Here is a 25036-nt window from a genome sequence, read left to right as displayed (position 1 = left end):
ATCATTGCACAATAAAAGCAAAAACATACACACCTGAGTTTTAAGAACTGAAAACCAGTAAGGTCATCAAGTCTGTTTAATTACAATTCTTTCAATGATACATAGGTAGTATTTTTATTGAAAATCAATAAAGATGCCAAAAAGCAAAGAAATAGAATGTGCACAGATTATATGCATTTAACAAAGTTCCAGGTAAGATATTTAAATAGAAGCTGAGTGTGCATACATATTTTAATTTTTAAAAAACCTCATAACACTCTCACTTCCATGAAAGAAATTAGCTCTTAAGAGAAGTTGTGCTTATAACCTACTTTGCAAAGGAGCTTGATAGCGCTCAACAGTCTTCCTCTTCCGAAAGGAGTAACGCTTTTGAGTGTCCTCACCATCGTCTTCTTTGGCTTCACTTTCTTCTGAGGAGCCCCCTGCTCATCAACATTATGTTGCACTGTTTAAGTACTGTTGTAAATTATATTAACTTCAAAATGCACTACATCTGTATTCACACCAGTCCACAACCTTTTCTGCTGTAAGTGCTTTGGACAAACAACTTCTCTTTTCCTCTGAAAACCTGTTCTGAGCTCACTACAGTACAGCCCTAGAGTCTGTGACAATGGCTTGAATTGTCAGTAGCAGCACAAATTCTTTTTAATAGATGAAAAATACCCAGTAGTTCATCCCATCTCAATTATCTAAGACAAAGCTTTTGGCTAGAGCATAGTCAAGAAAACTTAAAACAGACTTATCCAACAATGCTACCTTGATTATCAGCTATTTCTTCATCAGTCCTTTCTGTATCGAGGCTTTCCTTAAAAAAAAAAAAAAAAAGAAACATGACAGACCAGTCACAAATAAGCAGAAAAGCTGTGGGCATATTTGGTGCCCATACACAGAAAATTTAATTATTGTACAGCAAGAGAGAACAGCAACACAATTCTGGAACCCAGGATTAGCAAGATTAATAACAAGGGTTTCCACTCTAAAATAGGAATGCAGATCCAAAAAAAAAAAAAAAAAATCTGTGAAAGCAGGCTATGACAATGTTTAAAAATCAAAGTGGCTGTCATTCAAAAGGATATTAGACTAACTTAATTTAATAAAGCAGAACTAAAACAGAGGAAATATGATTGCTGTCTACCATTTTAAAATGAGTTCCTGTTGGAGAAGGGAAATAATTTCCCTATGTGAAATACCCTACTTATACAAAAACAGCAAAATAGACTAGTATCTACTTCTTCTGTGTCGTGGAACTCCTCCAGGTCTCCCATCCTTCGCCGTCTACGCATCTTCTCCATGTCATCCATTTTTTGCAAGACTGCTTCTGCAGTACTAAGATACAAAGTTGACATACAAAAGCAAAAATAGAATAGTACAGAAAAAGCCCATTTAGAACAGAACACATAACCATCATATTTTAATACAGCATGCACAACGCAAGTTATTGACACTTAGCCAAATTTTTCAAAACTATTTAAAAATTAGGTCAAATATAGAAAGAATTAAAAACAAATGTATGAGTATTTGCAAATATAAATTGTTTTCAGGTTTATTTTCTCCCTCTTGCTGAACACAGTAAAAAAGACCCCAACTATTTTAGTAGGAAAAAAGAATTCTGAAGATCACAGTAAAGTAACGAAGAAATAATGGCAGTTTTCCATAGCTCTTAGGTTGCTCTGCAGGATAGCATTGTGTCACTTGGTTCACAGCCTTCTTCAGACAACAGATTGCTTCTGTACACTGCTATTTAAATTTCATGTTGATTTTCATCACTACTTATGCTAGACACAACGTCTTACTGCTATTACACTTTGCAAACCTTTCATAAAAAATTTTAGTTTGGGCTTCATAGAGGGAATTAAGTCACAGACAGGCAGAAATATTTGGATTGCTTCACTCTGCCAGTATCCAACTTTGCTTAGTATCTTAAGTTAAATCTACTGAAAGTCACAACATAAGCAGATTGTTTTGGTTCACAAGATACAAACCCACCCAGCTCATACATACTAGATCAGATTGCTCAAAGCCCCAACCTGACCTTGAACACTTCCAGGGAGGAAGCATCCACAGCTACTCCAAGCAACCTATTCCACTGCCTTACCACCTACCACAATAAAAAATTTCTTCCTAACATCCAATCACTCAGATATAGTACACAAATAGCAGCTCATAGGAAGTCTCAGCCTGACCAGTGAATGCAAGCAGCTCTTGCTGCCAGAAAAAATGCCTTTCCTGTTGCTGAAAGAAGAAGAAAGTCCCTAGCTAATATTTTGCCATAGTACAAAGGGTTGCTAATAAGGTTCATCATAGTAGCTTTGCAAGATGGTAAGAAAAACCTCCTTACTTTGTTATAAGTTTGTCAAACAAAACAGATTCATTTGTAGTGGCGTAACGGCTTTGTTGAAGCCTGCAGCTGCGGCGAACCTCCAAATCCCCATTTCCTTCATGGACTTGCTCTGCTTTTGTGCCAGCTCTGGTCTTCAGTGTTCTGGACACTAAAATGCAATAATTGATAAAACTTTCTATGACAGAAAATATGTCAGTCCGTTGTCTCTTGGAAAATGTAAAATCCCCATCTTTTATTTTAAAAAATTTAAATTTAATTGAACTGAACTGAAAATTATTTTTGTGACCACAGCATTCAACTTAAAGTACTTCTGCTTAACCTACATATTTAAAAGTCTGATTAGTATAGCGGCTTTTTAGTAGATTGGAAAAACAGCCAAGCTGATAAAAACAAACACTCAGCTTTTGTTCCATGCAGGAGGCAAATTTATTCCAATTACCTCTCTCTGGGAAAGTGCGAACAAAAAATGCCTACTTCTAAGGTGTTTTCCCTCCATTCATTTAAAATCATATCTAATAGTCTTTTTCTAAAAATGGCTTATGTGAGAAGTCTCTTCCAAAGATGTATGGTTTTGGTACACCGCTTACTTTAAAACAGATATGCCCAAAATTTATTTACCAGACAGCATACTTTGCTATGGGTTCATTACTTGTACTGTCATTAAAACTGTTAAGAGAGATCAGTGAGAGAGTAACAGATGTATCACCATGTCATTTTAAACACAGGTAGGTTTGATCTCATCACCACCAACTATAAAACTAACTTTGAGCTCAGTAAATAATAACTTACTTTGTCCAGGAATAACTTGAGTTACTACACACTAAGTGCATTGTCCACTTAGTGGATTTCTTCCCACATTCAGCCTGCAGCTGGCACAATGCTGCCTTGGGCTAAAGGATTTTCCCAGCTGCCACAAAGTGGCTGCACAGCATCAAACCTGCTTGTGTACTCAGCATGGCAAGTCGCTTCATAGGTGAAATGCTTCAGGGACACTTTCCCCATGTCAGTGTGCATCTCATGACTGAATTACTTTACAACTGCCTTGTGTTACAGTACTGCAATATCCCCTCATACCTGAAAGACTGATTTACAGTTAAACTGTAAAGTTAACAGTTCTGCAGACTCCAGGAAATCACTGACACAAAGAAACATGAGCTAAGGAGCAATTTCTTTTCTAAAAAATTCAGGAATTCACACTGCATTTTTCCCAAGCCTGAAAGGAATTAATAGCATCTCTTCCTATTTGTACCTACCTCCTTTCATAAAACTCAGTAGAAACTCCTATCTTTACTATATCTATTCTCAACTTCAGGTGATTTTGGTTGACGAGTTCAGAAGTTTTTGGGGTCAAGTTAAATAGACGAAGTGACCAAATGCAATCCTTCTCAGATCTGGCTAGAAACAAATCCTAACAAATCAGGAATAAGAATCACTACTTACCTTCTTTATACTCTTCCTTTTTTGGGTCTGATTTTGGCTTTGCCAACTGCCTGCATTAAGAGAGGAGAAGAAAGGAGAACAGAATTGTATTAGAAGTACTGTACAAAAGTATTGAATCACATTGCATTGCACATTTTCCCCTCAGCACTGGGGAACTTTAATCTGGTGCTCAATGTCATGCAAAGAAAAGCCTGTGGACTCCAGGGAAGATTTGGATCCCAAGTCTGTTGTGTACCATATGCATACAGCTCTCTAAGGACAGATATTTCCCAGCTTGCTCATCTTGATGTACCTTGAGGGCAGGTAATATCTCACTAACCAAAGTGGAGGACAGATCTCAAAGTACCCAGGAGATACATGCCTTCCATAGAAGCAGAACAAATTTACTAAGAGTGATTCTAGTTCTAAGACACTGGCCCTGACATTAACATATTCATATTCCCTTGTGGGTTTTTAGCTGTAGATTTATCATGATGTGACTCACTGTGCATGCTTTCACTTTTCATTCTATGACTAAAATAGAGATTGAACACCTAGAAATACAATACCTTGAAAAGTGTCGATTGGCATTTTCACTTAAAATTTCCATGCTTTTGTCAAAGCTAGAGTTTGAACAGCGTGACATGTTTTTTCTCATCGATCTTAAACAGTGTCCATTGAAACATTCAATGTTGCCAGAGGAAAATTTCTAGGAAAAGAAAGAAGAATGTATTTATCTGAATGACTTATATTGCTTCATTTGATCAAGTTTAGTCTGTTACATTTGTGATTCAAGAGAATTGCAACTAATGGCAGGTAAGCCTTGAACCACTTCTGCACCAAGAAGTAGCTCTGATGAAAAAAACACACCAGATTTTAAAGAAAAAAAAACAAAATCTTTGATTTCAGACTTGATTCAGTGACCCCAGTAACCCAAATCTCACCTATAACATGCAATTGTTCCATCCGTTTGGGAAGGGCCAAAAATTACACTACAAAAGGAGGGGTTTGGGGCAAAAAACACCAAAACAACAACAACCAACCAAACAAGCAAAACGATAGCGAGAGTAAAGACCCTCTGCTTGCTTTGCATCAGCTCATGGACTGTGTTACTCCTTGTCCCTGAAGGGATACCTTTAGGTGAGCCTTGTGCCTCTCAACTATCTTGGAGCAGACATGGGAATATTTACTTAGATTTCTTGCTAATAGATCTCCATCACCATTCCTTCTGTAACAGCACATACTAACATTGTAGCTGGTACATTTACCACCAACAATTCAGAATCTGCTTTTCTGTTGCTTCAATTACCCCCACTATTTGCCAATCACCTAAGTTGCTATTGAACTTGGCCAGGCTGTTAGTGTCCAATGGGCTATAACCAGAACTTAGGCCCAGCTGCACCCAGCTCTTCTGATCTCTGATGAGCAGCTGGAACCCAAGCGAGTTCATTTTCTGCTTGACTTCTGGATCTTTAATCCAACAGAAGAACTCTTAGTAGTGGAATTAAAATATTTTTTGAAGATTTTTCCTCCTGTCTCTGTTCCATTTATAATGGCATTCAGAGGGATATAAAAAGACTTCCTTCAGAAGGGTAGCATTTAACCACAGAAAACCAGAGGGAACTCAAGATACAGTTTGCCATGGTTGTTCACACTGGTGTTTCTGCATGGAGAATGCTATTGACTTTTACTGTGTGAGGAAAGCTGTGATGACTACAAGAAGCAGCTTGTTCCGTTTACAACCCAGGGTCTCATTACATGTATGCCACACTAAATCTCACACTGAAAAGGGCAGAACACAGACCAGATGATTCTAATTCTTCACACTAATGTTACCAAGCAACAATTACCGTCATTGATGGAGATAATGAGTGAAGGACCACAAGGATGTCAGGACGTTGTGCAGGGAGAAAATTACCAGGGGCACAGCCCAAACAGAATTTAATCTGACTACTTCCATAAAAGACAATACAAAACATTTTCACAAATACATCAGCAAGAAAAGGAAGACTAAAGAGAATCTCCATCCTTCACTTGATGCACAGGCAAATGTATGACAATGGATGAGGAAAAGGCAGAAGTACTTTGCCTCAATCTTCAACAGAAGACCAGCAGTCCTCACGGTATCCAGACTGGGACAGAGAGCAGAAAGAAGCCCTCATAATCCAAGGGGCTTCTACACCGCTTGGACACCCACAGGCCCCAATGGGATCCCACCCAAGGGTACAGAGGGAGCTGGCAGAGGAGCTTGCCAAGTCACTTTCACAGGATCATTAAGGTTGGAAAAGACCTCCAAGATCAAGTCCAACCTTTGAATGATCATCACTTTGTGAGCAAAGTCACAGCACTAAGTGCCACATCCAGTTATTTCCTGCACACTTCCAGGGGTGGTGGCTCCACACTTTGCTGTGTGGCTTATTCTATGATTTAGCTACCCTTTTTGTGAAAAATTTCTTCCTGATGTCCAACCTGAATATTCCCTGGTACAGCCAGAGGCTATGTCCTCTTGGCCTGTCATGAGTTACCTGAGAGAAGAGGCTGATCACCTCCTTTCAGGTAGTTGTAGAGGGTGATAAGGTCTTCCCTGAGTCTCCTTTTCTCCAGGTTCAACACCCCCAGCTCTCTCATCTGCTCTTCATATGACTTACTTTCTAGACCTCTCCCCATCTCTGTTGTCTTTCTCAGGATGCATTCCAACACCTCAATGTCTTTTTTGTCATGAGAGGCCAGAACTAGACACAGGATTCAAGGTGTGGCCTCACCATTGCTGGGCACAGCCATCATTGCCCTGGTCCTGCTGGCCACAGGTCAGAATGCCCAGACAAAAAGGGAACTCTGGAGCACACTGCCCTCAAATATAGGTCACAAGAACAAACTTGTTCAGCTTGAGGAATTATACTAGGGTTATAGACCTGGACATACACAGCTTCCAATGGGATAGCAGCCACTTTGGATCTCACTGGGAGACTCATGAAACTTACTGGGACTGGAAACCTGAAAAAGAATAAACTTAGCAGATATTGGCCAACCTTACATCTCCCGTTTTATACTTCCTACTGTCCACAGATGAAATGAGCTGTATAACTAAAGATAAACCATATGCTGATATCCCAAAAAAAAAAAAAAAAAGCAAAAAAAAGCAAAAGCTGCCACTACCAAGTCCTTGCACAAGACAGGAAAGAGGCATCTTTGGATGACTTGAGGACTTGAACATGAAGCCAAGTTCTCATGACCTCTGTCAGATGGAGCACTTCTATATTATCTCTACAGTTAAAACCCCCAGCAAAGCCCAGCATCCCACAAATAAGGTAATGACTTCATGCTCAAAGCACAGGAAAGGTCTACAAAAACAAAAGGAAAAAAAACAAACCCAAGCCAAATAACAACCTTACAACCAGTTTCATAACAATGATTCTGTTTTTGTTTCAGAGATGACCTTACATTTAGCTTCCTCATTCCCGTTTTCCACACTGAGAACACATGCCAGCAGTGTTATCTGCCTAACACTGCACAGCCTCCTCTCCTGTGCAAAGGCTGAACAAGCCCCGACAATCATTTCTAGTGGAGACAGCAAAAAAAAAGCATTGATCTTTAAGCAGATCCCATGGCTCTTTGCAAGCGGGGCGGCAGGGGGGGAACCCCACCAGCATAAGCACTTGTTCCTTGAATATAATGGCAAAAAATATAAAAATGTAAAATTAATCCATACAACTGATATTCCTGAAATACTTCTGCTGGAAGGAAACAGAGTCTTTGAGAATCATCACTCCAAGTCAGGGATCCCCTGAAAAACAGACCACTTCCGAGTCAGATCTGGTCTGCATTTGTCACAGAAATGCAGGACAGCCTGCAGAGTAGAGCCTGACTTTGAAATAGCAGAGGAAAGTTTTAGTTCTTTGAAGACTGTGCTAAAAACAATGTAAAGTGAAATGATTCAGTTATTACAGTTGCAATGCTGAGACACAGAGAGCACAGGCCACTTGGTATCTATCCCTTACCATTGTGCAAATTGTCTGTCTCTCTTCTAGTAGGGTACATCAAGATTATAGAACGCTCAAATAACATTTTCACCGGTTTAGGTTATGCACTTTAAGTACAAATGAGCCCTATTTTTTTTACAGCATCCAAACTACTATTTGGATACACTTGACTAAGGAGTTTTTAGCAGGCCCTTCGGGCCAACCAGAACGCACTCAGAGGTTCCATATATTTCGTGTCGTGCCAGTTTTGATGAATTTCTGTCATCTAAACAGAGAGAGCTCTACAAGCAGTACTGCAGCTAAAGGAAAGAGTTTTTTAAGATCTTTTCAAGGTTATTTTTTCAGATGAGGAACTGAACCAAAATAAACGGGGATGGGGAATGACATAAAACACAGCAAACCATGAGGCGATGAAGGTTTGTGTTCCCAGAGACCGGCTCTCAGCATGCTGCCACAGCCCCCGGATCAGGGCTTGTGCTGAGCCCCCGTTACCGCGGGGAGGCCGGGAACGGGAGCCGGGCCGAGCCGGCTGCTTCTTCACACACCCGTAGCCGCCTGCCCCAAACACTCGGTTCTCCTCTTTTTTTTCCTCCATAAACACTACTCCCCAGCTCTTTCTCAGCTCCTCCCAACAGCTCCCGGCCAGCACCGGCTCCCCCCCGCCGCGTCTTCGGGCCCACAGCCCAGTGCTGCCCGCCAGGCCGCGCTCACCCCACCCCCACCGGCACTCACGGCCTCCTTGGCTCTCCTGGTCCCCCTGGATACTGCGGCCCTGGAGGACCCGGAGCGCGTCCATACGCGGTGGCTCCTGAGCGTGGGGGGCTCCAGGGAGATGAATTCGGAGCTCGAGTCCAGGAGGTCAAAAGGTGGCCGGCGACAGCGGCTGTCGCGGGCAGCCATACGAGGCGGGCGGGCGGCGCTGCTCCGCAGGACCACCATGGTAAGGAGGCACACAGACCCGTGCCCACCAGGCCGTCAGCGCCGCCCGGATCCCTCCGCCGCGCTCCCTCCCGCTCTGCTCTCCCCTGCGGCCGCTACTGCTGGCCCGCGCGGCGGAAGGACACACGGGGCACTGCGGCCTGCGCGCGCCACACACGTTTGGCGCCGAAAATTCGGAGCGCTGCGCCCGGCGGCGCGGGGCGGGGTTGGCTCGGCTCGGCAGCTCCGCCTCATCCCGCCCGCCTGAGGGTCCCAGCAGCTCCAGCCGCCGCTCCGGCCGTACCCGCGAAGTGGCCGCGCCGAGCGAGGATGGCCGCGGTTTCCTCGGGGACGGCATAACGGCTACCCTTCCTGCGCCGCCCTCATCCCCGCTCAGACCTGCCATGGCGCGGCCTGAGGCCGGTTATGAGGCGGCGGTGCGCCCCCGCCCCGCCTGCACCTACACCAGCTGCTACTGGTAAGGAGGACAGAGACGAGCGAACAGCTGCCCCCTCACAACACCGTAGGGCGCCGGGACAGCCGGAGCCATCGGCAGGAAAGGCGCAGCTGCGGGCTGATCACGCTCCTGGGCTCGTTTCACGTCACGAGAAATGAAGTTGGAGGAAAACAATATAAATAATCGATGTTGTGTTTTTCAGTGAAGAAAATGTTTGGAAGCTTTGTGACTACATCAGGAGTCAGGATCGGCACCCTTTAGAAGAATTTTATGCTGTTTTCATATCCAATGATAGGAAGATGGTGAGTCAATGGGATGTGATCAGAGTCAGCTATGGAAAGGCTCGGGCCTTCAGATTGCAGCCCAGTGTAGGTGAGACATGGTCCCAGCTATTTTGACTGCAGCCCAATGTTGGGGAGGGAGCCTTCAGCCCAGCCTGTAGGTGAGATACAGTCCAAACCCGTCTGGTAGCTCAGTTTGGCTCAGAGGTGTGCGAACCACACCGCGTGAGATCTTTAATTATGCACTGCATTCAGGACAGTGGAATGAGGCATGGTGTCCCTGTGAGTTACGGGCGTAATTCTGTCTGTAATCTGTCAATTCAGGAGAATAGTTGTCTTTATAAAATCATAGAACCATTAATAACCATAAGGTTGGAGAAGACCTCTAAGACCATCAAGTCCAACTGTTAACCCAGCACCACTATATTCACCACTAAACCATGTCCCCGAGACTTTTGAATGTTTCCAGGGATGGTGACTCCATCACTTCTCTGGACAGCTTTTTTATTGTGGCCCAGAATAGTATCTCCAGTTTCATGCACCTGAGAGAGAAACTACATAAAATTTTCTTACTGCAGCACAGATGTAAGCTGAGGAAGTTATAGGTTAGCAAAGATTAACCAATTTACCTGAAATGAATCTGAAAGATTTTATTCACTTGAGGTTCACTTATAACTTTCAGATTCCACTCTGGAAGCAGAAATCTGGACATGGAGATGAGCCTGTTGTCTGGGTAAGGCATTCATTACTCTCAATAACTTTGAGTGTGTGCCTCTGTAGTTGACAGCTGCAGGATCACTCGTGGGCGTGTAACAAACTGTTCCATCTGAACACAAAGAAACACTTTGTTCTCTGAGGGTGGTGGAGTGCTGGTGCAGGTTGCTCAGAGGGGTTGTGAAATCTCCATCCTTGGAGATTTTTAGAAGCTATCCAGATACAGTCCTGGGCAGTTGGCTGTAGGAGAGTCTCCTTGAGCAAGAGGCTGGACCAGCTGACCTCTTGAAGTCCCTTCCAATTTCACACATTGCACAGTTTTGTATTAATATTTATAATTCTTTTACAGCATATTTATAAACAGCCTAAATCTGTTTTGCACCATCCCTCATAAATTAATAGCAAGACAGTCAGTAAAACCTACAGGTGACAAGTCTTAATTATAGTAAGAATGCATAAAATTATTATTAAATTATTAAAATTATTATCTGGGTACTGAGGCTGCCAGCCCTGTAGAATTGTAGGTAGATGACTGTACTTGTAAGAAATAAATAAATGAAAAGATTTATGTCGGCCTGCCAGATGATAGAAAAATATAATCATATATGTATTCAGGTGTCAGCAGTTAAACTGACCCATAAACAGTGGCTTTGAAGTGTCATTTGATCAATTAATGTAGTTCAGTAATTGATGATGCAGAATTCCTTGGTATCATTATAGAGTCCTTTGAGTTATCTGGCACAGAAAAAGTTATTTCTTGTGGGAATTTTTGTTTCTGAAATTTTGCAAAGTAAGCTGCAAACTTCTCAAGTTTTCTGATTTCTGAATCCCTTCCAAAATACTAGTATCTTTACAGCACAAAAAAAAAAAAAGGGTTGCTTTAAAAAGAGGTCCAAGTGTTACAGAGATGACCTAAAAGGGAATAGCAGTCAGAAAGACCATGACAGAATGTGGATTTCTCATAAAAATTCATGTATTAAAAGGGCTATTAACTTTGACATTTCAGTGGATTGTAGGTTATGTAAAGCTTGTAAGATAATTTTTCTTACACACTATAATAGGTTTTTCTAAATGCTGTTGAATGCAGTTATGTATGTATTTTAGTCTGGTGAAGTAGATTTCCCAAATCTTTTTCATTCAAATTTCTTTGTGTTTTTAATATTGAAAGTGTCAAAAGACAGTGCTCAACCCTTTTTGTGAGTGTATTCAATGTAAATTTAAATAAATTAAGGGCTACCTTCAATTTAATTTTGGAAAACAGCAGTATACATGCCTGAGACCTAATGTCACTAACTGCAGTGTCCCCAAACCTCCACCTGTATTTCTTACTAGTTCAGAAGTAAAACTGCACTGCATAACCCAAATAGTTGCCTTGAAAAAGTGTAATATAGTACCCACAGATATTTTTTCCCAGCTTCAAGAGCTGCTACAGGAAATTGTCTTACTCCTGTGGTCCTCCTGATCTGAGCTGTTCCCTGGTTTTTCAGTGGTGTGCTGGTTTTTCAGGTGCTTCTGGCAGCTGAACACTCGACACTCAAATTCACAGACCGTGTTACTGCAACAGGTACAAAATCTCTTATTAGAAGAGATCACTAGGTAACTTTAATGTTAACCTATCATTTTATCTTGTGAGTTTATTTATGACTGGGTTTAATAAAAAAGTGCTTAACCAAACACCTTTTGTGATTTGGTGTGGAACATGAGAGAGATTTTCTATTTATTTCCTTAGTAGTGTACACTTTGGATTGCTGTCTTGGTTTAAATCAAAGGAGGCTGCAAAGAAATGGGGAGAATAACAAGGTTTCTGGAGGAGCAGATGGGCAAGATAGACATTATGAAATCTCTTTCCTGGTGCCGGAAGTATTACAGGCTTAATATTCAAGGACAGCAAGCAGGCTTTATAAAAAGGATCTGAACTTATGATTTTAGGAATCACTTTTATTCCCCTCTCTTTGCCAGTTTCTCTTTAATTGCTGTTTAATTAATGGCAATTACCTTTCTTCCCAGGACTACCATGTTATTCTACTTCATGTTACCAGTGGGGAGCAGAACTTCATTTATGACCTTGACACAGTGTTGCCGTTTCCATGTCCTTTTGATGTGTACAGTGTGGAGGCCTTTAGGTTGGATGACAGCCTTCGTCCAGAGTTTCACAGGTGATGACATGAAATATAAAGACAATGAATGTTATTTCAGTAAATCAAAGTTGAAGTCCTCTTTGTGTATGCATAGTGATGGAGGTTTCTTTACTATACTCAAGTAAAATAAATGCATTGTGTTACTTTTCTAAAGCTCTTTACCGTAGTCATTTTTTCTTTCCCACTGTAGCTTCATGTTAACAACTTGGCCCAACGTTGCTGGTTTGTGTATTTAATAATATTAGTGCTCCTTGATGAGAGGAAAGCTCTTATTCTGAGTAATTAGTGCAGTATGTAAGAGTAAAATGTATTTTACTCTAGTACAATTAAAAGATGTATATGCATCTTTTAATACAATTTTGCATCTTATTTTTAAGAAAAATCAGAATGATTCGAGCAGATTTGTACTTGAAGACATTTGCTTCAGACAGATCTCATATGAAGGATGCAGATGGGAAATGGCAGAAACCTCCTCCTCCATACCCTTGCATTGAAACTGCAGGTGAGCTCCCAGAACTCTTTCTTTCTGCTTACAGTGCTGAATGAAGTAGTCCAGGTTGCACATGGGAAATAAATAACTTCTTTAACATTTGTCCAGACAACTTATTACTTCATATGGGAAAAAATAGGGCAATGAAGCATTTGGTACTCTCCTTTTTGGACATGTAGTCTAACATGCCTTCTGGCATTTACTGGTACATTAATTACTGATATTCATAAACTGAGCAGAGAGTGAGAGGTAAGTAATACTGGTCTGTTGTTACAGCAGGGAATTGAAGCAAACAGGCCAAATAACTTGCTAAGGGGTCACAAAGTTTTTCACACAGTGATTATACCACATTCTAGCACACAGATCCTATTCTGTCAAAGTAGTGTTGGCAGGAGGAAGTTTTCAGGCTCTGCTCAGTGTAGTGGGTTAGCCTGCATGAAATGTTTGAGGTGTCTTTACCGGGTGAATGGACTCTACAATGTTTCAAGTCACTGGCAAGTTGGCAAGCTTTCCCTTAAGCCTTAAGCCTCTTTTAAGTGATAGCCTAGCTAATAGCCTCTGGGCCAGGCAGAGAGAGGTAAAGACTTGGCATCTACTCTGTAGAGCTGCTTAAGGCATTCTTATCACACAACACTTCAGCTTATTCTAATCATGTGTTTTGCAAGCTGAGTGAGCATTTGCCATGTGTGTGTTTGTTTGTTCTCTCATTTTCTTCCAAGGAAGGCATGGTGACGTTTTGCTTTGAAAGAGTTTTAAAGAGTTTTCATGTTACTGCTCTGCATGTTTGGTTTTGTTGATTTTTAATAATGCAGTACTGTTTATGTTAGAGAAGGGAGGGTCAAAGAAACATGTTCTGTGTTTAGATCCAAGTGATTTTAAGTTGCTGGGAAATTAATTCTTAGTCTTTGCTTTGGGTTCTAAGGAAGCTTGGTGTTTCACATGAGGATAGAAATGAATTATGAGAGTGAGTAGGAACACAGATGTAGTCTTTGTTATGAGGCTTTAGGCATTTTCTAGATAATCCAGTTTATGAAGCACCTTGAATTCTAAATCTTGGTTATTATTTTCAGCAGAGTTTTATGCAAAAGTATTGTAGGGATTGTAGGATTCCTGAATTACAGTGAGTGGTTCTCTGTTAGCTGGAGCCTCGCAGGTGCTGGGAACTTTTTTGTCTGTGGAAACCTTGTTGTTTTGATAACTGACAGGTAATGAACATGTGAGGAATATAGATGAGGTCAGACCAGAAAAGCAAAAAATTCTATTCAAATCAAAAGAGTGAAAAACATTACTTGTGGGTAGTAAGTTACATAATGACTCAGACAGTTGCAGATGCGTACATGTATCTCTAGCTGGAGTAAATGACTGCATAGCTGCAAACCCTGTAACTCTCCCCATACCTGTCATGTCTGGCTGAGCTTTACTGCACTGGTGAGCAGCAGCCACAGGCCTCAGCCAGCCTCCAGATTGTCTCTGTGATGCTGGAAGATAGAGAAGGATATGTAGCTCTTACTTCCTTTTATGCTTTCATTCTTTGCTTTATACCTTGCCATGTTGTATGAAACATCCATAGGTCATCCATCCAACATCTGCCCAAAACAGGGATTCATCAGGGCTCTATCCAGCAGTCTGGTCTTGAACACCTCCAGGGATGGTGATTCCACCACCTTTCTGAACAGCGTTCTAATGTTTGACCACTGTCATGGTAAAAAAAAAAAAAATAAAAAAAAAATAAATAATGAAACATCCTAGTACATAATTGGAATTTCCCATATTCCAACTTGCCTTTTTCATTTCTTGTCCTGTTGCCAGGCTTCTCCAAGAAGACTGTGGTGCCGTTGGCCTGCCTCTGATCAGGCAGATGTAGGCAGCAGTAATGTCTCCTCTTCATCTTCTATGTTTAGGGCTGAACAGACCCAGTTCTCTGAGCCTCTCCTTGAATTAATGTTGTCCTGCACCAAACAACTTGATTTTCCTCTTCTGGGTCTACATCAGTTAGTCCACAGTTTGGGGTTTTTTTTTTTTGTGCTGTGGAGCTCCAAATGGATACATTTGCAGTATTGCAGCGCTGTGCTGATGTGCTCTGGTCTCCTTGTCAGTGGGCTTAAAGAAACTTGTTACCCTGCACCCACTGAAGGTGGAAAGTCATTCACTAGAGAGCTTCAAGGTCTGAGAACAGGACTAGATTTTCACAGATCTAGGACATCTAGTTCAAGCTGTCTTTCATTTAGTATCAGTTCCTCCAGCTTTACTTTTTGTCTTCCCTTTGTATTCACTTGAGATACTTTATAAGGATGTGTGCTTCAATGAGCACAGTGCTGTGAGTCTGTGAGGAGTCTGGGTCCAACTGTAATGTTTCAGCACAGTTTTATCAAGCATAAAGCTGTCTTATTTTTAATTTGATGTAAAACTGGGTGGAAGACCTTTTGTTATCATAAAAGAGCCTGGGGTATTAATGTTTGTGTCCATGCCAAATTCCATTGCAGATAACTGTTTTCTCCCTGCCGTTTCACTTAGATAGAACATTCTGCATTCCATGTTGATTTGTGTTTGCATAAGATTAAATTACTTACATATTTCATGTTAGAGGTGACTGCAATATAATGGCTAGCAGAACTGACCCCATATTGTTTTAATACCAATTTTACTTGTGAGGCACATTTCTATCAGAGTGGGTTTGTTTTGTTGGGTTTTTTTTGTTTGTTTTCATTTAGAGTAGCCAAATTCCTCAGCTTTTGAGAAGATGCAAAGTTTTTATATTTCTTCTTTTTCCTATATGTCTTTTTTGATGTTTGTGGCAGTTTGACCCAGACTGGATGCCAGGTGCCCACCAGAGTTGCTCAAGTACTCTTACCCACAGCTGTACAGAAGAGAGAAAATGCAATGAAAACTCATGAACTGAGATAAGGATGGGGAGAGATCATTCACTGATTACAGTCATGGGCAAAACAGACTCAACTTAGGGAAATTAGCTGAATCTATTGCCAATCAAAATCAAAGCAGAATAATGAGGAGCAAAACAAATCCTAAAAACACCTTTCCTCCACCCCTCTCTCTTTACCAGTCTTAGCTTTATTCCCAGTTCTCTATCTCCTCCCTCCCCACTCAGTGGGGAATGGGGGTTGCAGTCATCACAGGTTGTTTCTGCCACTGCTGCTCAGGGAGAGGAGTCCTTCCCTTGCTCCAGTATGGTGTTCCTCTCTTGCAGATCTTCATGAACTGCTCCAGTGTGGCTCCCTTTCCACAGGGTGCAGTCCTTCAGGAACAAGCTGCTCCTGTATGGATCCCCTATGGGGTCACAAGTCCTGCCACCAAACCTGCTCCAGCGTGACTCTTCTCTCCATAGGTCTGCAGGTCCCTGCCAGCAGCCTGCTCCAGCATGGGCTTCCCATGGGGATCACAGCCTCCTTTCAGGCATACATCTGCTCCAGCCTGAGCCTCCTCCATGGGCTGCAGGGGCCCAGCTGTCTCACCATGCTTTGGTGCCTTGAGCACCTCCTGCCCCTCATTCTTCACTGACCTTGGTGTCTGCAGAGTTGTTTCTTCCACATATTCTTACTCCTCTCTGGCCACAATTACTTCTGTGCAATAGATTTTTTTAATTTCTTAAAGGAAGAGGTACTACAACAATCACTGATGGCTCAGCCTTTGCCAGAGGTGGGTCCATCCTGGAGCTGGCTGGTACTGGCTCTGTTGTGCAGGAGGAAGCTTCCCACCCCTGCTACCAAAACATTTTGGAATTTAATTGTGAAATCTTGATCATGAACAAATTAAGCATTTTTTTCTCCTACTGGTAACTCAAAGGGAATAAATCTTAAACAGTATTTGTCCTGTTCACAGGGCTGCAAAATAAATCATCAAAAATAAGCTTACATGGAGTCATAAATTCCAGTCTATGCCTAAAAAAATTTAAGTTGGCACAAGGTGATTTTTAAAAAACATTTCTCTAAAATGCAAACAACTCCAACCAATAAAACAACAATAAAAAAAACAGCTCTCAGACTCCTCAGTATCTCCTCAGAACTCACATGCTAAGCATTAGCCTCTTGGAACTGGCTCTGCTCTAGCTGTTTTTTAGAGTTAGGCCTCTGTGTTTTTTAACTGGCATTGCTCTGGCCTCTATTCTGCTCTCCTGCTATGGATGGCAGGAGAGGCTGGCTGACCTAACTGGCTACACAGTGCTTTCCCACCCTACCCTGTCCTCAAAGCTGCTCTGCTGGAATAAACATATGTGAGCTGCAACACATTCCCCTGATCCCGCCTGGTTGCCAGTTACCTCCTATTGAAAGAAAACAGGGTATTTTGTTCAAATAATAAAAACTAAGAAAATGAGATTTGGTGAACAAATTCATTATTCTAGAGCTGGTGAGCCCAACCTTGGGTTTTCTTTAAAATCTTCTTTCCACGAAGTAATGAGGGCTGATTCTGTTTAATTGATGACTTGGGATGAGATCAGCCCTCCTTACTGCAAGCCTGTGTAAAATACAGCTTGCACAGTGCATTTCAAAATCACTCCGAACAGATGGTCATATGGCTTATGTACAAGTGTTATTAGCAGCTCTAACACTGAAAAGCACTGCTTTGAATTCCACTTCTCCCAAGGTGTTTGGTGCACACTTACTGGATTGATTTGTAAAAGCTTTATGTCTTTTTATTATTAATAAAATCCCTGTTAGTCAATAATGATGGGGTTTTACTTGGGTTGTTTTTTTTTTTTTTATTTTGAAGACAATGAGTAGGACAGCTGAGAAATTCTGGAGACACTGTGTATCAAACATGTATGTAACAGGAAATGTGTTAGACAGAGGCCTGACAGATGTCTGCAGTTGCTTTTTGTATCTCCTCTCTGAAGCGGTGGCAGGATCCCAGTGAAAGTGAAAAGGCACTGATAAGGATACAAGTAGCTACTATGCACTCCATGGGAACCTTCTGCTGCTCTCATTTGAGAATAAAACTCCAGTCTTTCAAGTTAGGTCCTTAGTTCATAAGCTTTTGTGGAAGTAATGAATCAAGTCCGATAGCTGCAATAAAGACACAACTAAGTATTTAAATTCCCAGTGGCTTGTTGAAATTACACCACTTCCTGTAAAAGATAATTTGCAGTGGTGAGCTGTGTTTAGCATTGAAATCAACCGGGGTGGTTTGCACAGTCAGTTATATTTTAGCTGTGGAGACAGCAGCCCCCCATCTGAGAGTGGGAAGAGTCCTTCTGACTTATCTCCCTGCTCAGACAAGGGAGGAGGATCTGAAGAGAACTGTAAACACCTACACAAGTCTGAAGGGTCACAACTTTCTTTTAGGTGCCCCCAAGATTTTAGGCATCAGCAGAACTGATCTTGGAGGCTTTGTTCCAGACTTCCTTGCTTCCAGCAGACCTTGGGCAGCTGTCATTACACCGAGTTAGTCCAAGGTCTGTGAGCCAAGCCGAGGCTTGGCTTAAACACTGCTTTCTAACTACTGTTGGCTGAAGCCACAAGTGTCATGGCTAACAATGCCTGAGATAGTGCATGGCCTTTTATTTCATCCCTGCTTGGGGTAAAAGTGGCAGACTTGATTTAAACAAAAATAAAGTTATGCAGGAATCTCAGAATGGGCCAGATAGGTCTCATTTGGGGGAGGGGGGGTGTGTAATAAAGTGTGTTTGGTCGAAGAGGAAGTTGAGCTCTAAGCATGCACAAATGCAAGCTAGTATAACAGTCACAGTGCCTGAGGAGGACTGCAAGGGTAATGTAAATCTGAAAAGAAAATAATTCTGCTGCTATTGGTCTTGGAAAAAGTTTGTAGGATACGTACTCCTTGCTTTTATGGAGAGATCATCTTGGTTTGCCAGCTGTAGCATCGAGATGTATCTTTTGTATATTCTGGTGTTTGTCATTCTTACCTGCTTCGGGAAAAGGACTTTGTGGTATTCTCATGCATTTTTGCCAAGCTGTTTCCTAATGCTGTAAGGTCTAACACAACATGCACGGCCTTCAGATGGAGCCCATGAGGAAAGAGCAGCATAGAGGGGCTGTTATTACATGAATAAAACGGGAGAGGTCTCACTATGTTTTTCCCAATGGGTATCTCCTGTGTTGCTCCAGTGCTGTCTACCAACAGGTTCTTGTGCCATTGCTTTTCATAGGAATGGACTTGTTTGCTTTGGTAAAACAATCTGGCACAATCCTTCTGAAGTTAGAGAGTATTTCATTTCCTATAGGCATTGTGGTAGCAACTTCCCATTTGCAAACAGCAGCTGTGTTTGTAACTACTGGAACAATCTTCTTTGGACTGCTTTACCATTCACAGAACAGTTTTATAAATTGTTTTACTATGCCCAATGCACATAAAACAGGGATTTATTTATTCATTTATTTAAACTTAAAGTATATGAAGAATCACATAAATTTTGAAAAAGTATCTGGGAGGAAAAGACAAGTTTGGAACTGGAAAACGGACTTAATAGTCTGCCAGCAAGCAAGAGCTGTTATCCACTACTAATTTGTTCTTGAGATATGACAGCAAATTGCTGAGCTTGTGCTATTTTTAATTCCCACATAGGCAGAAACTGTCCCTGCTCTGCCAGAGTCACTTCAGCAGTAGGACCGTACTTGGATGAACATAAGGATTTTCCATATGCAGGGTTCAAACAGGTTAACAAGAAAAGATTAGGGGCCAGACCTCAGAAGGTCTGAGAGAAGGTGAAGGTTGGGATTAGGCAAATCACAAAGCTGTGCTGTAGTGTAGACATGGTGCAAACAGAGGCCTTCAGGGGCTGGATTATGCCTGGGACTCCTGGGTCTGGGGTTCTTGAATGTCATCTTCCTTTCCTTGCTTACACTGTCCACAATTGTAAGCTTAGTTACACAAGCATTTTGCAGCTAAAGCAAATTCCATCCTTTGGATTTTATAATCTATTCATTACAGCCTCCTCTTGTTTGATTCTTAATCCTTCAATGCACACATGAATCATCTGTGTTATAGTAAATACTTAATACAGTGGAAGAGCTGTTAACCGTAAATCTGTAAAATAAACCTGTAACAGTGGCTTTACCACTCTGTTCCTTAAACTCATTCTCTGAGAGTTTTCTTTTAATGGGCATTTAAAAAGATTATTTGTGCACATCATCAGTGAGAACCTAAAACAAGCCCACAGGTGTTTGTCATCAGAACTGAACCTCTGATCAGCATGGTTCTGAGTCAGCATTGTACCAGCTTGTACCAGGCCAGCTCTGGAAAAAGAATGTATAAGGCACTTAAACCCCAAACTGCATACCAGCACTTTTCCAGTGAGCTCTCTGGGATCCATGAATGGGATAGAATGGTTTCTACCCCTCCTGGAAGGAACAGAGCAGATTAAAGTCCTGGGAAAGAGCAGTAATGGTTACTTACTTTTCTCTTGAAACTGTGGCAGTTGAACTTTTCCCCTGACTTCATTATGTCATTCAAGATTCAAAAAAAGTAAGTATTTTCCCCCATCTTAGGCTTGTGCTCTTCTTCACCTGAGCATTGCTCTTGGCTGGGGGCTGGGTTAGGTCACACATCTCCTCCTCTCTGCATATTCTGGCCCTGCAGTGAACCCATGTTCAGTGAGGACAAAGGTCGGGGCTGGAGGGAAAACAAATACTGCAGTCTGGAGAATAACAAACTGCAGGTTTGTCAAAGGGGCTAATCACTTCTGAGACAATAAGCAACTTGCAGTTCTGACTACTGCTGTGAGCCTGTCCCTCTGTCAGTGCTAAAGTTGACTCAATTGACTTTTGTTCAGAACTTAAATGGGTGAATAATATCTCCCCTGCTTTTGAGTCATCACATATGTGTGAATGCAGGAAGACTGCACTGCACTTCCCTGTGTTGGTTGTTATTTGCACTCCAGTTCTCTGACACTACTTGACCCTTCCAGGCTGCTGTTGTAGAGAAAAATCTTACCCACACATGCTAGTTTCTCATGACTTACTGGATGCTTACTGATCCTGTAATGTGATTATTGCCATGGGCAGAGAGGGGAACTGGGGCAAAAGCAATGTTTCAGAGACTGGAAATAGATGTTTCTGTACCACTGTACAATTTGCAGAATCTTGCTGGACTGAACTGATCTACTGAAGAGGGGTTTGGAATGTTTTCTTGAAACGTGTATACTTATGCTACAGAACCTGCATCAGGAACTTAAATATTTCCCTTTTCTGGTCCTTTTTTAGATTCCAAAATGAACTTGGATGATTTCATCAGTATGAATCCTGAAGTGGGATGGGGCTCAGTGTTCTCCCTTTCAGACTTTGTGCATCGATTTGGCAGTCAGACTGATTACAGCTATTCCTTGGAAGGACAGTAAAGTGAACAAAGTTCTTCTGGTTCTGAGTGAATGTGTTTTGTTTTGCTGCTCTTACATTGTATTTATGGTTTACATTTCTTTACATGGAATTGGTGTTTGGGAAAATAGAACACCCAGTCAGAAATATCATGAACTGAATAAAAACCTTTATTTTAATTATGTATGAATGCACTTGGTTCTTAATGTCAAATCAAAGGCAGACGTGCCACCATAACCATATTGCTTTTCCAGCTACTGTGCCCAAACTGAAAAGAGCTGCAAAAAAAAAGCTTTTGGAAAAATATGTGCATAAAATACTGAATATTGTAGCCTAAATTGCTACATGTTGTCACACTTTAAAAGTGAGATACAGTTTTCTTCATGTTATGATTGCTGTCAATTATATATAAACAGACAGTGCATCTCAGTTTCCTCACTAGCTTTGCTGATTAGTCCTTATTTAGCAGAAGTGTAAAGGGAAAATTGATTTAGTAGTTCAGTTGTGAAATCCCATGCACTATGTAAAATCAGGTAAGTATCTAGTTTTCTGTGCTGTACAAGGGGAGAATTAAATCCTGCCATTTCAGTTAAATGTTCTAGTGCTGACAGTTCCTGGAATATAGAATTGCTATTTTTGCTTCTCATGCTGGCTGTGCATTCTCACCTCCCAGGATCAGTGCATGCTCCCATCTTCTTGCACTTGGTATTTGCTTGGCCTTGTGGTAATTCAGGGGAATTATGACAGAAAGCAGGAAGTTTTGTTGAGGGCTTTTTTTCTGCCTCTTGGTTCCTTGAGCTGGCCTGCCATGAGGTTAGACAGCTGCTCCTGCCAGTGTAAGGAAATCAGCAGGGCCATATGGCTGGGGGGAAGGGAGTGAGAAAGGGTTCTCTGCTGCTGAATATCCTTAGAGGTGATACCAAACTGCATCCATGCAGGGCATGCCAGGAAAGCCATCATGCTGACTGAGGGTTTGGAGCAGTCTCACACTTAGAAGAGTGCCCTAAACATGGAATTGCAGAAACTGGCTAAAATGAGGTTTTTAACTGCCAGCTTTGGACCTGTTCTACTTTATATTCTAGCACATCATAGACTCACAGACTGGTAGAAGAACACAGGTTAGAAGGGTCAGGCAGTTGCTGGTCCAATTTCCTGTTCAAATCAGGTCAGACCAGGCTGCTCAGGGCTTTAGCCAGTCAGGTCTTGGAAACCTACTTGGACTGACAACAAACATTTGTGATACACTTCATTCCTGTGAGGAAAAGCACAGCAAAGATTTTAAATATTAAGGAATAATTTTATTTGTAAGTAAAGAAAAATATCAAAACCTGTAAGAATCTTCTATGTATCACATAGGTTTATTGTTACATATGCAGTGTATTACTGTATCTCTCATCAGTTCTAGAAAATTTACTCAGTATATTAAGAGCAGAGACAGCCAATTGAACAGCTGTGGGATTGATTCACTTCATTCAGACATCTCTTTCTGTATCATAAGGGCTGCTGAATATAGGAATGTAAACTTTCTATTGCCAGATGCAGCACAGTTGGTTGCCTGTGCAGATAGGCTGCTACTACACATATTCCTTGAGTGCCAGCAGGAACTAGTTAGGAGGCCGGTTGTTGGGACACGCCCCTCTGGAGTGGGACAGTTGGTCTGCAATTTCTGTCATTCTGAACCTGTGTCACCAGAAGAAATTGAGATGAAACTTGGGATTCCTGATGAACTGGTGCACAGAACCCTCTGGAGAGGGAACAGCTGGATTTAACCAGATACTCCTGTGTAAAAGGTCTGATGTATCCATGTTCGGATGAAATGACAGCTGTTTCTGCTTGGTGCTGATGTAGCAGGCACTCTGAGGGAATGAAGATGTTACTGCTTTTGAGTGATGTTAAGGCTGGCTATGACAGAGCAGAGCAGCAGCAGTTTGCCTGCTCAGCTTTGTGTAGCTGCCGATGCACTGGGTTAGACACAGCAGAAGTGAGAACGTAAAGATCCATGTTTCAGGTGAACAGGTTGTGGTAAGCACTTCTTACCCTTCAAGTGGTTGAATCTCATGGACACAGAGTTCCTGTGCATTGCTTAACAGGCCCTTTAAGTTGTTACTTAAATGAACATGAGGTTCTCATCCCTCCCTACTTGAGTATGTCATTTGATTTAACCTCAGCTGGTTTCCGGTGCCTGAACACACTCTCTTTAGTGGGGGTCAGGACACAAGAATCTGCCTGGTTTAATCTAGTTTCAGCATCAAGGCTGTTAAGAACAGTCACAACCATTATTCAGAATATACAAGTTTAAAAAGAAGATCAATGTGAAGAGTTAGTCCTTTTTCTCTGTAATCATTCTGAGCAGGTGCTTAATTTTACATGTAGCAGGCTGTGTGTGTGTGATTATAGCTTTTCTATAATTAACCACCTTTTTGTGGCTCTTGTAAAAAGTTGTCATTCCAGAGGGATAAGTAGAAGCCAGAGAATTACTTAATTCAGTGCTGAGGATGGTGATAGTGTGGTGCTGTCTCTCTAGCCCATCAAATGTAGGGGCATTTCATCATCTTTCAGATGGCATAGTATCAGAAGGAAAGAATTCAGAAATACATTAAGTGCTTATTTATGGTCCAAAATACAAAGATAAGCTACTTGCTTCACTGTAATTATCAGAAACCAGCTCTTTTCTGATTCTGATTAGTCCTAGTGTCCCATCAGAGGGACTAAGTGACTTCCTTCCTCTTTGGTCCTTTCTCCAGGTAACCCTAGTCCTGACTATTTTGTGGAACTTGCTGTATTTAACCTCTGCTGTCAACCCATGTTTGGTGCATGAGGTGGTCCCACCAGTGTGGTTTCCCCACTGAACACCACAGTAAGTTGCAGACAGAAAAGCAAAGTCTGTGAGATCACTTTGCCATGTAGAAGAAGTACAAGCAAAAGTACAAGAAGTACAAGAAATACACTTTGCCGCAGAAGTACAAGCAAACAACTTCCATTGTAAATCTGATGGCAAAGAGGCAACTTCATTGCCAGACATCACTAATTATCACCTCTATGACCAGTGATGTATTTAAACACCTAAGATTCAAGCAATTTCATGCCCCAGTCATGTACATGTGTGGGTACATTGTGTGGCAGAGCACAACTGCTGGTCCTTGGGTGAAGCTCCAGGCTGGCCAGTGCAGCCACCCAGCTTAAGTGAGAGCCTCACTCCTTGATACAGGGGAACTGGGCTCAGGCCACTGAGACATAGGAAGTAATAGGAAAGCACTGATGGCTGATTGTCAGGGGTGCTCTGGCACAACAGGATCAGCCTGTGCTCACTGACACTCTGTGCTGTCCATAGCCCTTGGGACTTTTAATTCTTACTGTGTCCAGTTGCTGTCCCTCTGTGTCTGGGACAAAGAGAGTACTGCACTAAGCTGCACTGTACAATGATTTCCCAGTGCAGCTTAGCTTCTCATTCCCTTTCTGCCTTCTTTACCTTGTCCTTTTCCACAGTGGTGTCTTTCTATTGTCCAGTTGTTAGAGTTTTTATGAGCTTAGAGCCCCTAAGAGGCTTTTTGGACAAGGTGATCCTAGAGTCAGGCATTGAAGAAAGTGGCGACCTCCTGCCGTCAGGTCAGTTACTCACAATCCCATGGTCTCCCAGCTTCTGTATTCTGTTGATCACTGGAAATACTCCATGCCTTTTACTTCTAGACATCATAGGGTGAGACTAATAGCCTTATAATAGGGCCATATCCCATCTCAGAGGAAGCTCCTCCCATCTCCAGCCTGCTATTGCAGCAGTAAGCTGCAGTATGAGATGGAACACCCACATCTCTCCTGCCTTTTTCTTTGCTGCTGCTTTTTACCTAAGAATATAGCTTATTTGGTAGCTAACCTCTTTTATTCAGCTGTTTGTGACTTTAGAAAAATAGACACTTTTTTTCTGGCATGCATTTGTTTGGTCAGTGCATTTTTGCAAACTTGTATGTGACCAGGTCTGTCTTAAGAAAATGCCATTTCTCAGTTGGCCAGCAGAG

The 25036-nt window shown here is 41.8% G+C and overlaps 2 protein-coding genes across 9 annotated transcripts in view; one reads left to right on the top strand and one right to left on the bottom strand.

Annotated features, from left to right (window-relative positions):
- Positions 1-9110, bottom strand: part of ATAD2 (ATPase family AAA domain containing 2) — a 30513-nt gene extending 21403 nt beyond the window's left edge. Inside the window, exons 1-8 of one of the 3 annotated variants that reach the window (XM_023921463.2) lie at positions 7202-7313; positions 6683-6754; positions 4330-4469; positions 3782-3831; positions 2339-2489; positions 1230-1326; positions 757-805; positions 312-422 (exon numbers count right to left, since the gene is read on the bottom strand). In XM_023921463.2, coding sequence (XP_023777231.2) covers positions 312-422; positions 757-805; positions 1230-1326; positions 2339-2489; positions 3782-3831; positions 4330-4469; positions 6683-6754; positions 7202-7216 — 685 coding nt within the window. In that variant the 5' untranslated portion in view covers positions 7217-7313. Of the gene's footprint in view, positions 1-311; positions 423-756; positions 806-1229; positions 1327-2338; positions 2490-3781; positions 3832-4329; positions 4470-6682; positions 6755-7201; positions 7314-8472 lie in introns of those variants that run through there. The other 2 variants (XM_023921462.2, XM_023921461.2) reach the window with 2 other exon arrangements.
- On the top strand, positions 8871-21202 carry NTAQ1 (N-terminal glutamine amidase 1). Of its 6 annotated transcripts, none has more exons than XM_086884591.1 (7): positions 9005-9136; positions 9318-9417; positions 10079-10129; positions 11617-11674; positions 12118-12266; positions 12635-12750; positions 15944-17418. In XM_086884591.1, exons 3-7 carry the CDS (start codon positions 10107-10109, stop codon positions 16252-16254), a joined length of 657 nt encoding a protein of 218 aa, XP_086740717.1. In that variant the 5' UTR covers positions 9005-9136; positions 9318-9417; positions 10079-10106; the 3' UTR covers positions 16255-17418. The 6 variants fall into 6 exon arrangements, with proteins under 6 accessions (XP_023777240.1, XP_023777237.2, XP_086740717.1 ...); XM_086884517.1 differs by having other exon boundaries at positions 12626-12750; XM_023921472.2 differs by lacking the exons at positions 11617-11674; positions 15944-17418 and adding an exon at positions 20913-21202 and having other exon boundaries at positions 8871-9136; positions 12626-12750.
- Positions 21203-25036: the final 3834 nt, after the last annotated feature.

The sequence above is a fragment of the Cyanistes caeruleus genome, chromosome 1 (genome assembly GCF_971803275.1).
Source record: "Cyanistes caeruleus chromosome 1, bCyaCae1.hap1.1, whole genome shotgun sequence".
In the NCBI taxonomy this organism is placed as follows: Eukaryota; Metazoa; Chordata; class Aves; order Passeriformes; family Paridae; genus Cyanistes; species Cyanistes caeruleus.
The sequence above is the reverse complement of the archived record's forward strand: the minus strand, read 5'-3'. Positions and strand labels throughout refer to the sequence as shown.